The sequence below is a fragment of the Perca flavescens genome, chromosome 4 (assembly GCF_004354835.1).
Source record: "Perca flavescens isolate YP-PL-M2 chromosome 4, PFLA_1.0, whole genome shotgun sequence".
NCBI lineage: Eukaryota > Metazoa > Chordata > Actinopteri > Perciformes > Percidae > Perca > Perca flavescens.
The window spans coordinates 27,875,173-27,887,611 of NC_041334.1; the positions used below are offsets into that span (position 1 = coordinate 27,875,173).

The following is a 12,439-nucleotide window of genomic DNA, read 5'->3' on the forward strand; positions in this document are numbered from 1 at the left end:
GGATGTTTACTTTTTGGTCAATGGGGATATTTAACTTTTACTGCCAAAAACAAGTAAAAACAAAGAGATCATTAATTGTATTATTATATTTGAAATATATATACTGAATGATGATGGTTTAATAATTTTATATTAGTTTTTACTTATTTTTTGGGGCCCCTGTCAGTCATGGGCCCTTGGAATTGTCCTAACTGACTGGGCTTTCCGAAGTTAATTGAGAGTAATTGGGGCATGATCTGATATTGGAATGCATTGCCTTTCTCTTATGTCGCCATAACTTAAATGTATTTTTTTTTTTTGGTCTGTGGTTTGTGGTTTTATTTAATTTCTTTATTACAAACCATAGACTGTTATACGGTCTATGTTACAAACTGTATTAATTTGAAAGTATTGTTACATCCTCCGGAAGATAAAATGGAAAGGATTTCAAAATAAACTATGCACTTACATAAAAAGAAGAAGAAAAAAAAACATCGAGTGCATCGTGGACAGAATAAACGTAGCTAGCTATCATATAGGCAGTTGTGAGATTTTATGTCTCAGTTGTTTGCAGGAAACTAATTTCACAAGGAACTCCGTACACATGTTGTTAGTGATACATCTATGGTATTTTCCTTTGAAAATAAATTGTTAGCTGTTAAGTTTTTTTTCCGGATACTCCGCCGTGACTTCCGTGTTGTTAACAAGCTAGCTGAGATTAGCAGGCCCGGTTAATTAACAGTAGAGTTTAGAAAACAGTGAGCAACCGAAGCCATTGTCGTTAATACGACACCCTGAAACATTTCTTGTTCAGTACTCAGGTCTGTATCAGATGTCTATGTGTTATGTTAAAGCTGTTCATAAAGAAAACAACAACCATGCTAACATGGTGTAACTTGTTGGTCATCTTTCGTTTTGTTGCACCGTTAGACGAGAAAGATACTTCAGTGTTGGTGTTGTTTCCACCCACAGTTACATTTCTGTCTTAACTAGGCTTTTACTTTTCTTTGACCTGGATGTCACAGCGGGCTTGGAGTCGTTTAGTCACCCGCGAAACGGTGCTAACAGACTGCCATTTGTTAACGTAGCTAAGCGTTTGCTAATCGTTGAGTTTGTGCTGGTGGACAGCTAGCTGTGCTCGGTTAGCCCGCTCTTGATGAAGATTTTCGTGAACATTGAACGGGCCATATATCTTTATACAGTCTGCTGAAAGGACCATTCACTCCCCTATAATGTTATCACACGTTATTGGAATTGCTCAATATTTAACTTTTTTTTTTTTTTGTAGCCCTCAGTGGTAGCTATGAGATCCGAGCTAAACCATCCACTAGTAGATGTTAACATACAGAGGTTGATGTTTGCGTTAATGTTATTTGGTTAATTCATTACAGCTTTTCTGTCATCTGTCTTCATGTCGATTCATTTTACTTACTTAGCTGTATTCTGTATTAAATTTGATATACATATATTGTTTGTTTATTCCATATTCTTATTATTCTACCTCTGTTTTGTACATAACTTTGCACTGTTTCCTAACTACCTCCTACAGTTATATTCCTATTTCTTCGTAATAAAGCTGTTGGGCTAAGATTTAAAACTCAAGATGTGAACTATTTTCAAGCAATTTATTAAATGTCTCTCCTTTGTGTTTCAGATTTTGAGAGCACACGCAGGTCACACTGGATGGCCCAGCTGCTAACAGTTGGGGCCAGCTGTCAACAACCTTTGAGCCTGTACGTGTAACATCAGTCCGCAATGGCCAGTCATTTCCGTAGCTACATCTGGGACCCGGTCCTCATAGTGAGTCAGATTGTGTTGATGCAGTGCATCTACTACAGCTTCTTGGGCCTGTGGTTAGCTGGAGTGGACAGTCTGGTGCAATCTAGTCGGTCACTGGACCAGATCTTCAGCTATGAAGTAAGTTCTAAGATATCCGCCAGCTGTGTGACGTATGTTTGTGGCACATTTGTAGACTGCTGAAAATTGTAATCTTTTCTCTGCTTTGGCAGGTTCTTGGTTTTGCAACAATGCAGGGCAGGCTTATAATGATGGCATTCATCTTGAACTCTCTTACTTGGTAAGTCATTTCTATAATTTTTTCTCTGTATCCAAAGAGATGAGAGCTGTGACATCTCTTGCTCAAATGCTGTTCAAACATCTCGCAGCTGCACAACTGAAGGATTTCCACCAGTAGGACTATACATATTTATTTACATGAAAATCAAATATAATTTCTATAGTTTTGGTGCGTGTAAAACTTTGCAGTTGCATCTTTGTATCCACAAAAATCTTATCTGAAACATAAATGAGCATGGCTGATAACATAACTTTTCTGTCATTGTTCCTGCAGCGCCCTCGGTCTGTGGCTCTTCATCCGTCGGGGGAAACAGTGTCTGGACTTCACAGTCACCGTGCACTTCTTCCATATGATCGGCTGCTGGATATATAATGCTCATCTTCCAGCTGCCCTGTCCTGGTGGCTCGTCAATATAGCCTGCATGGCGTTGATGGCTGTAATCGGGGAGTACCTGTGCATGCGAACTGAGCTCAGGGCCATTCCAGTCAATAGCGGACCTAAATCTAACCTGTGAATTGTCGTTGACACCACGCTGAAATTCTGTGGACAGTGAACCCCTGAGGAACTTGCTCAGAGAAGGCTTTTTACTGCTTGCAAAAGAAATGGAGTATTTACCTCCAGCAGCGTAGATGTTGGATTGTCATCCATCTCCGCTTCAAGTGATACACCAGATGAACTGATCTATTTATTCATAGCTGTCTGCTAAATGTTGGACAGTATTAACTCTGTAGCATATAAGATACATGTGTTATTGCTTATAAAAACAGACATCAGTTTACACCTTTCTCTGAACCTAATGACTTTACATTTTATTCTAATTAATTGCATTTTGTTTTCATTTTAAGTACATTAGCATGAGCACCTCATTCTGTAATTTTAAGATTTGCAATATTTTTTCTTTTTTCTGGGTATGTGCACGTCTTCAAATGACAAATTGAAACTTCAGAGCAAATACAAACGGTCTTAAAAAGCAGCAGAAGAGTAACCACAGTGACATTTTCCTCTCCTTGTGTTGGTATAATCACAAGCCTGCTGGGTTGGCAAACAAACCTAGACCATCATGTTACAGGATATTTTGTTTTTAAAATATAAATGTCCCAGTTGCACCTCACTACAATTTAGAGATGTCAATGTGCAAAATGACCTATTGCAGCTTTTATCACATTTTCTTACAGCTCATCTTAAAGTTTAATGTTTGTTAGAGTTCAGTGTTCAAACTGGTATACTATAGTTTTCTGAGACAATAATTGATCATTGTGTAAATCAAAATGTAGGAAAAAGTTTCTGCTTTATAATCTCTCAACACATTATTCATTAGTATAAAGTCAGGCTTATTTTTAGCTTTCTGGATTAAGTTTGCACATTCAGTCTCACAAGGCCTTCCTTGTCAAACTTGTACCGCATTTTGCACAGCTAGTGCTGTTTGTTTCCGTGTCTTTATGACATGATGTATTATGCAGACATGGTGTCCACTTTGGGGACAGTCTGTCAGCCACCAGCTGTGTTCTGACAGCAGACTTTATCTCTCTTTCTGAAAACACTATTACTGTTTGTGGATCTGTTACTTGAGTATTACAGGTCTTTTAACACATACTTGTATATCTTTTTATTCTGTGTGGTGACTGTCAGATTGAAGCTCTGATGCTTTGAAAGTGTGGACTATGCAGTGTCTTGTTTTGAAATCTGGATTTTTAAATCATAAGCATACATCATACATCATTATGCTGCAGGGGTTGATATTTAAAAGTTGTACAATAGTTGGAAAATGCACCTATTTGCTTTCTTGCTGAGAGTTAAATGAGAAGATCAGTATCACTGTCGTATCTGTCCGTTAAATATGAAGCTACAGCCAGCAAGTGGTTTGCACAGCTAGGACAGGAAACTTGAAAAAGCTAGCCTGTTGTCCAAAGGTAAATAAACTAAACCCAGAACACGTTTTATCTCGTTTGATTAAAAGTAAAGTGTAAAAAATGAAAAGTTGTTTTGTTTTTTGGATGATTTAACATGTTAAGGAGCTGTATAGTTGCTGGTAGGCATATTTTATCACCTTTCAGAGCCAGGCTAGCTGTTCCCCCATTTACAGTCTTTATGGTAAACTAAGCTAACTGGCTGTAGCTTCATATTTATCACACCGTGGTATTAATCCTCTCATCTAATTCTTGATAAGAAAGCAAATGAGCGTATATCCCAAGTTCTGTTCAAGCCCATGACTACTCTTTCTAAGCCAGTGTCACCGACTATTTAATTCTTTCTCTCAACGTTTGCTCTGAGACCTTTGTATTCTTTAACATAAACGTTAGCTTTTATAATGTATTTAAATACAAAGAACTTGAGCGATTGACCTAATGACGTAATTTAATTCTCAGACTCGTTTCTAGTCCAGAAACATCACAAGCAAGGTGTCATATTTTTTCCTCTAAATTATGGTACAATGCCAGTACTTGTGTGCATATGCTGTTTAATAAAATGCTACCAGTTCATATGGAAACTTGTAAATCTCAGTCAGGAAACTGTAGGTGAAGAAATAATTGGCCATTATACTTCAGAAGTCAAAGATAGGACTTTTAATGAGGGGCACACCACAAGCGTGTCTTCAGATCTCTGAACGTTTTCCACCCCGGAGCCCTGATCCCTCATTTTGTCCCACTTCTGTTAGGTGTCCAGGTGGAAAGAAGCAGATGGGAAAGCACTAACGAGTTCAAAAAACACTGGTTGCGGTCCTCATTACCAACACTTTGCTTCAGGGAGAGCTAAAAACAGAAACTCTGTAGTAAGTGAGTCGTACAGCAGAGGACTTACTGCATCGATTAAAGGCTCCACTATTTTACCACTTTGTGTTTCTGTGTCTTTGCTATCCATTATTTTGCTGAAGGTAATGCACTCCACACTGTGTTTTAAACATGGAGCTTTATTATTACAAACACGTTACTTTGCCATGTATTGCTTTATACAGTCTTGTAAATAGTGTGCTTTTCGATCCGTAAACTAGAAACAAAACATGGATACTGAGCTTGTTTTTACATTAAGAAGTTCTTTCCATGTTTCAACTCTCATTAGGGTTCATAATGCTTATGATAACGATCCTTTTCATGCTTTCTTCAACAGCATACAAAGGGATAAGAGTCCTCTCTTTACAAAAAAAGAGACCGTACATATTGCTCATGCTTTGAGGACATCACAACTGTTTTTGGATTCTCAACACCAGACACACAATGGATGACATAATGCGGTCACTCGTTAGACAGGAAATAAATAGAAACAACGAGAACAAACATGCTAGTGGAGGTGGAGGTGGGTGGGTAATGAATCTGCATAAAAAAGGATCCTGATACACTGAGGAGCTATAACCTAACGTCATGCACAGATCGATACCAATGTCCAAGTTAACATCAACAGACTGTTTTTTGTTGTTTTAAATGTTTTCTTGCACTGTGGCAGCTAATTACATCACAACGGTTTGACTGCATTTATACAAACTCACTAGAGATTAAAATCTGCGTTTTGGTCTCTAACATACAAACTCTTAAATAAAGGAATAGTTCCACTAATTCAGAAATACGTGTATCAGTATTTGCTTTCTTGCCGAGTAGTGGATGTGTCTGCACACTAAATATAAAGCTCCAGCCAGGAGCCAGTTAGCTTGGCTTAGCTAAAAGACAAGGAAACTGGTGGGAAACAGCTATCTTAGCTTTGTCGAAAGGTAACAAAATCTGCCTAAAGATCACAAATTAACATGTTATTTGTTTAATCCATACAAAAGTTGTGGTTTTACCGCAAGTGATGTGTCAAACTATTTCATGGCCATAGGAGCTGTGTGCTAAGCTAAGCTAACTGGCTGCTGGCAGTATCTTCATATTTAGTGTACAGACATGAGAGCGGTACAGATCTCATCCTCCAATTCCCAAAATGTTGAACCATTCCTTTTACTATCAGACTGCCCATTATTCTGAAGAACTGTCAATAAAATCGTCATGCATTTGGTTCAAAGAGATGACGGAAAATATTCAGCAAATCATCCATATTTTGATACTGCCTATGAGGACCATCAGCATTAAAGGAAATGTGCAAATCGTGACACCATTTTAAACAGACAAACAAACAAACCAAACAAATTGATGCTTTCGCTCATTCATGTTCAGTTTGCTCTGAATCTAGGTGACCACTGCTGTAACATTAAAAACATATTTCCCTCTGGGAAGGAAACTTTACCTAGATACTAATTTCATAATGATTAAAATAGCATTACAATTAGTGATATCTCTCATGGCTTATTATTATATTGTTACAAACTGTAATACCCATTACCTTTTTTCTGTCACTGCAGTCGTTCTTGGCTGCTTTTTTGAAGCTTGAGATCTAAGTTTCTCAAAATTAGATTGATTAAAAGCAAGAAACAGATAAATGGAGCAACACAGTTTGGAATCTATTTTGTTTGATATAATTATGCAATGCATTAATTGGTCGATCATCAATTGAAATACTATTGATAGAAAAGTGATTGTATGGATATTTTACAAGAAAAAGATATTGTTTAGCTATATAGCTTATTTGACTTCATTAGAGATGAATTATACGTGTTTAAAAGTAAAATAAATACTGTGTATGAGTACTTAGGCATTGGTTATTTGGTGAATTTTCATTACACTCCATGGCTGCATTATTCTTCTTCTTTGAAAATCTCTGTAATAGCATTCAGCCCTGCATAGTATATCTACATACTGTATGACAAACTGCATTTATGCAGTACTTAGAGTACTAAAAAGTAAAGTTTTAGTAATATCGTGTTAATTGCAAGTGAGCATTTTCCCACAAAGTGGAGCGGGAAATAATGAAACACTGAACAGTCACACTTCAGGTTTTCTTTTTACACAACCATCAGCAGGTCAGAAGTTTGATCAGGCATTAGAGTGAACCAAAGCGTGGGGCGAGGTTCTGAGAGAGCGAGAGAGTGAACGTGTGATGCCGTGTCAAGATGTCTGTTTTTGGTGTCTTTATAGCAGCCGTGCAACATCAGCCACAGTGGGCTGAAGTGCTGGAGGGGAATAGGGGTCAAAAGTGTTACATCCAAGTGGCTTGATTGTCCCTTACACAAACATTTACTACACTTGGAAACAGATTAAAGGGGCATTTCACCTATAGTACATCTGAACATTGTTTAGTCGCTAGCTTTAGTGTAATTAAGTCTGTCAGATTAATGTCTGGATCAGTCTTTAGGTTTGGTCCTTTCACGATTAATAAGTCAACAACATATTTAAAAAAATGTTTTGCAATGACTGAGAGCAAAGAATTTCTAAGATATTGCTGTTTTATTGTAGCCTGACACGGTCACACTCAGATTCTAGTCAGAATGTGACCTCAAATGTTGTGGGCGGGGCTAAGTTCGGCTGGCATCCAGGCTAGTTTTATTGGTGAAGTGCTCCTTTAAATGTTTTCTTGCACTGTGGCAGCTAATTACGTCACAATGGTTTGACTGCATTTATACAAACTCACTAGAGATTAAAATCTGTGTTTTGGTGTCTAACATACACGTAAACTCTTAATTAAAGGAATAGTTCCACTAATTCAGAAATACGCGTATCAGTATTTGCTTTCTTGCCGAGCATTGGATGTGTCTGCACACTAAATATAAAGCTCCAGCCAGGAGCCAGTTAGCTTGGCTTAGCTAAAAGACAAGGAAACTGGTGGGAAACAGCTATCTTAGCTTTGTCGAAAGGTAACAAAATCTGCCTAAAGATCACAAATTAACATGTTATTTGTTTAATCCATACAAAAGTTGTGGTTTTACCGCAAGTGATGTGTCAAACTATTTCATGGCCATAGGAGCTGTGTGCTAAGCTAAGCTAACTGGCTGCTGGCAGTATCTTCATATTTAGTGTACAGACATGATGAGATCTCATCCTCCAATTCCCAAAATGTTGAACAATTCCTTTAACTATCATGATAAAACCATACAATCCATGTTACAGGGCGTGGGCACAAAACACATTAACACCTTGCTGTCTTAGAACATAATAAAAACAACTCCACAAATACTGCTTTAACATTACCTCAGAGTTGAATCTACATAAATTGAACATGATAATGTTCATAAATATAGTATTCATTGCATTGGATTGAACAGGTGTTCATGACACTAGGTGCATCTCATAACCCTTATTTGATAGCTTCTCGACTCCTCGGTCCTAGGCTGAACCGGAAGTTGTTCTGTCCCTCCTCGGTGAAGGCCGTGTTAAAGCTCTTATTTCTGCCCCGAGGAGCGAGCATCGAGGAGGGATCACCGATGAGGATACACAACAGCAGCCTTCCCGGAAGCCGTGGAGCTAAAAGAGTTGCTAACTCTGCCCATTCAGCTGACAAATTCATGTGACGCTTCAGAGGAAAAGATCCCTCTAAAAGCACATTTCCTTGGTTCCTCTCTCCTCCCATGATTTCCTCGCGTCTCTTCCGTACCTCCTCGGTGGGAGGGACTATGACGCGAGAAGGGATGCAAGTAGAGGAGTCGAGGAGGCAATGTAAGGGTTATGAGATGCACCTATTGTGTCCGCTTCTTGTAACCCAGAGCCACAGGTGTGTACCTGCAGACTGTTCTGATCTGCACACACGGTATCTGTAATCCCTTGAATACTTAGAGTGTATGCTTAGTCTGTCTGGACTGATAAGTTGGCTGATTGTAATTTTCTAAACTACACTATCAGTTTTCAGACATAAGGGAGGATCAAGAGGAAGTACTAGAGGAGATTTTAAACATTATTCATCACAGCAAATATTGATTGGCTTGCCACAGACCTCTGTGGCTCGGTGTCAAAATAATCCTTATTAAAACACTTGTGCCTCTTAAATCCTTGGCTTTAAGTTTGAACTCAAGAGGAATGAACCCAGGGTAATTTGAGGCCCTCCTCCTCACCCCTCCCGTCTCCTCACCCTCAGCTTCACCCCATCTATACAGGGTACCAGTTGGGCCAAGTCATGATCAGCACTATCAGTGGCAGGGTGAGGGCAGCAAGAGGCGAACTTATGCTGGGCGAGGAGCTGGGGCTGCACAGGTCGAACAGACTTCCCTGGAAGCGCATCTTCATGGAGTCCTGCCTTAGAGTCTCCCAGATGGAGCTGACTTCCTCCTTGCAGTCGGACAGCGCTGTGAGGGCACATGTGTGGAAAGCTTCCCAGTGGCTGTGGCAAACAAAGGATCATCAGATCATCACTGCGTCTGCCATTTCACTCAAGAATTCATCCCGGCTACAGCATGCAGACATGCACTGCTGTTGTGGATTAATTATCTCGCCAGTAATCTATCACTCAGATGGCTACGATGGCTTCAAGTAAGTCAAACTGAGCTTTAATTACCATGGCAACGGCATCAGAGAGTGAAACAATATCACAGATGATATTGCAAGAGGGCAATTTTTAACAGAAGGCTAATGTGTAAATCTTTGTCTTCAATACTGTGCTGGGGTTGTAGAGTGTGTGTGCAGTAACAATGACAAAAAAACGTCCCTGGAATTTCATTACTGCTGCAGCAAAATCATAAATTATTTAGTACAATGGCTCAGTGTCTCAGCACCATTCATTTCTCTATTCTCCCTCTGAGATCATGTTAGGTGCTTTTTCTCTTCAGTATTTTCTCAAAAGATGCACATTTTATACTGTATCTGTCTTAAGTAATTCAATCAATCACGCAATATAAAATTAAACTAATATACAGTTTTCTGTACAGTGCTGTAGATCAGCGGTTTTTACTAAAGGTCTTTATTCCAACGCGAATCACAGCTGGTTTGTCAGTTCTCGCATTCTCTGGTTAAAAGGTTTAAAAAAAAACATACTGACTCCATTGGGGATGTCCCATATGCACAAATGGATGCTGCATGTTGCTCACACACTGGCCTACTGATTACTGGTAAGTTATTATCACCTGCACACGGCCTCCACTCCCCTCTCGCTGGTCACGTTCTCCTGATAGTTGTCCATGCTCTCTCCCAGCTCCAGGACACAATCAGAAAAGTCCTTATAAATGTTCTCACAGTTCACATCTGCATCGGAGTCTCCTGGCACCATCAGGGACAGGAATACTGCAAAAAAAATGACACGTGACGACGGCTTATTTGACCAGATTTTATAGGCACAAGCAAAAGTTGTATTCATTTATTTATAATTTGGTATTTTTCTTGTGTGAAATAGTCTCAGTATGGTTCATCTTTCTCTACCATCTCCCCCTTCAAATACTGCTTATGCCACTTTTTTCACAAAATAACACAATATCTTACTCAATTTGTGTGTGATTTTGTTATTTTATAACTGCATAGCAACATTTTTCAACATTCATTTTAATGTCAATTTTAAGATTTTGCAATCCTGTCATCTGAACTTCACTTTAGAAAGATGTAAGCAGGCGGTGGGTTGTGAAGCAGATGTTACCAGATAATAGTACTGACCACGCATCCCATACAATCCATCCACATGGGGTGCAATGCTCTGTTCAGAGCTATTGGCAATTTAAATGCTAAAACATGTCGATAATGCCAAATTCTGCAAGAGGACAATGCAAAATAAGCACGTATAAAGCATGAAATATTAGAAAAAGTGACATTTGAGAAAAATAAGGAATTTTGTGGGCTTTTAGTTTTTTGGATCTTGTATGTCCAAAAGCTTGCACACTATCACCTACACAACAGCAAGTATGGACACCCGGTAGGCTATCTATCGTCGATGGGTATAGGCTGCTACAAGCTGTTGGCCACAGTGCAGGTCGCATAACCACCATGCAACAGTGATGGAGATAAATAAAGATTACAATCGATTAAAAAAAAAAGAAAAAAAAAGACTGAAGGCAGTTTTCTGTGTCGTCAACCCATCCAAAGTGGCTCGAAGCCTAAATAAAACCCAGGGAGCAGCTTGAGATATCTTACCCAAGGCAAACGCAAGAATCGCTCCGATCTTCGTCGACATGAAAAATCCCATATCATCCCATTTCAAGCCAAGCAGAGGGCGCGGGATGCTGCCGAGGCACTCATAAATCGGAATAAAAAAAAAAAAAAAAAGCGGAGTTGAGTCACACGGAGATGATTAGCTGCTCATTATTAATGTGATTAAGCGGCGATAAACACTTGGTGGGTGTGTATGTACCGTCTTTCCCTGCTCCGGCCGACTGCTGACGTTACCTGCACCCCAGCGCGCGCTGAGCTCATCTTCCCTCCTCAGCACCGGACAGCTCTCACCTCCCCACCACCGCGCAACCCTCCTGCAACACTCACGCAACACGGGAGGACTCTCAGGATGCCCTGCTTGTTCTTATCACACACTTTCTCGATTATAATATCTGATGTAATCTCAATGTATAGGAACTCCTCCACTCTTACAGTACAGACGCTATATGCTATTCCATGTGTTTTAAGTTTAAATCTGATGCAGTCCTGACTACAGCACAATGCAAAGATCGGGTGCATCATGAATGATACATTTTTGTGTATGTAGACGTCCAACTCATTATCATATAAGCATAAGGAATACAGGAAATGTATAAGAAATATAGATTGAATAAATGATCAAATCTTTGCAAAGACCAAAAGAGGAAATAGCTGAAAAGTGAAAGATAAATAGGAGAGTAAAATAAAGTTTGAATTGATTTAAAACTGATTGGAGGTAAAGAAACATATTTCTTTTTAAACTCCCTTTTTTTAATTTTACTCACCATATTATTTATTGATGTGGGCTATTCAGTCATATTTTCAACTCATCTGATAACCAATTAGGCTGCTGTACTATTTTCTTTTAAAAATTGGCAAATTTAAACCCAGGTACATATTTATTCATAATTTACATTATGCCTAATTGTATGCTTACTTGTGGAACACTACCGCTTTTAATTAGGTTGTTTGTAAGTTAGCTCATGGTGCCATAAAAATGTAGTGTTACCAAACGTGCAAACTCTATGGCTTAAAACACGTCATTAGAGCTGCAACCATTGGTCCGTTAATCAATTAGTTGATTGTAACAGTAACATAGTAAATCATTTTAAAAGCAAATGTGATGGTTCAGCTTGTCAAACATTTCTGTATTTCCTTATCTTACCATTTTAAATGGAATATCTTTGGATCTTGGACTGTTGGTTGGACATCTAATAACATCAATTTGGGCTCTGGGAAATTGTGATGGGCATTTTCCATCGTTTTCTGATGTTTTGTAGACCAAATATTTATTTGGTTATTTAAATAATCGTTAGTTGCAGTCCTACATGTCCTTTCCTTTAAAGTTTCCTTAAGTGACACCATCCACATTTTGCTGAAACTGTGTACTGTGAAATCCAAAAACATGATTGAACGAAACACAAACTGTACAGTATAATATTAAGGAAATTGAGTTTCCAAGAGAGCAACTAACACCACTAAA

The 12,439-nt window shown here is 38.8% G+C and overlaps 2 protein-coding genes across 3 annotated transcripts; one reads left to right on the forward strand and one right to left on the reverse strand.

Moving 5' to 3' along the window:
- The first annotated feature begins 431 nt into the window (after positions 1 to 431).
- Positions 432 to 4,033, forward strand: sys1 (SYS1 golgi trafficking protein). 2 transcript variants are annotated; one of them, XM_028575193.1, is made up of 4 exons: positions 432 to 606; positions 1,634 to 1,896; positions 1,989 to 2,056; positions 2,330 to 4,033. In XM_028575193.1, exons 2-4 carry the CDS (start codon positions 1,735 to 1,737, stop codon positions 2,568 to 2,570), a joined length of 471 nt encoding a protein of 156 aa, XP_028430994.1. In that variant the 5' UTR covers positions 432 to 606; positions 1,634 to 1,734; the 3' UTR covers positions 2,571 to 4,033. The 2 variants fall into 2 exon arrangements, with proteins under 2 accessions (XP_028430994.1, XP_028430993.1); XM_028575192.1 differs by lacking the exon at positions 432 to 606 and adding an exon at positions 613 to 800.
- A 4,961-nt stretch (positions 4,034 to 8,994) lies between these two features.
- LOC114553737 (neuritin) lies at positions 8,995 to 11,050 on the reverse strand. The gene is made up of 3 exons (XM_028575078.1): positions 10,960 to 11,050; positions 9,966 to 10,122; positions 8,995 to 9,226 (listed from the first exon to the last, which is right to left on the reverse strand). Exons 1-3 carry the CDS (start codon positions 11,009 to 11,011, stop codon positions 8,995 to 8,997), a joined length of 441 nt encoding a protein of 146 aa, XP_028430879.1. The 5' UTR covers positions 11,012 to 11,050.
- Between the last annotated feature and the right edge of the window lie 1,389 nt (positions 11,051 to 12,439).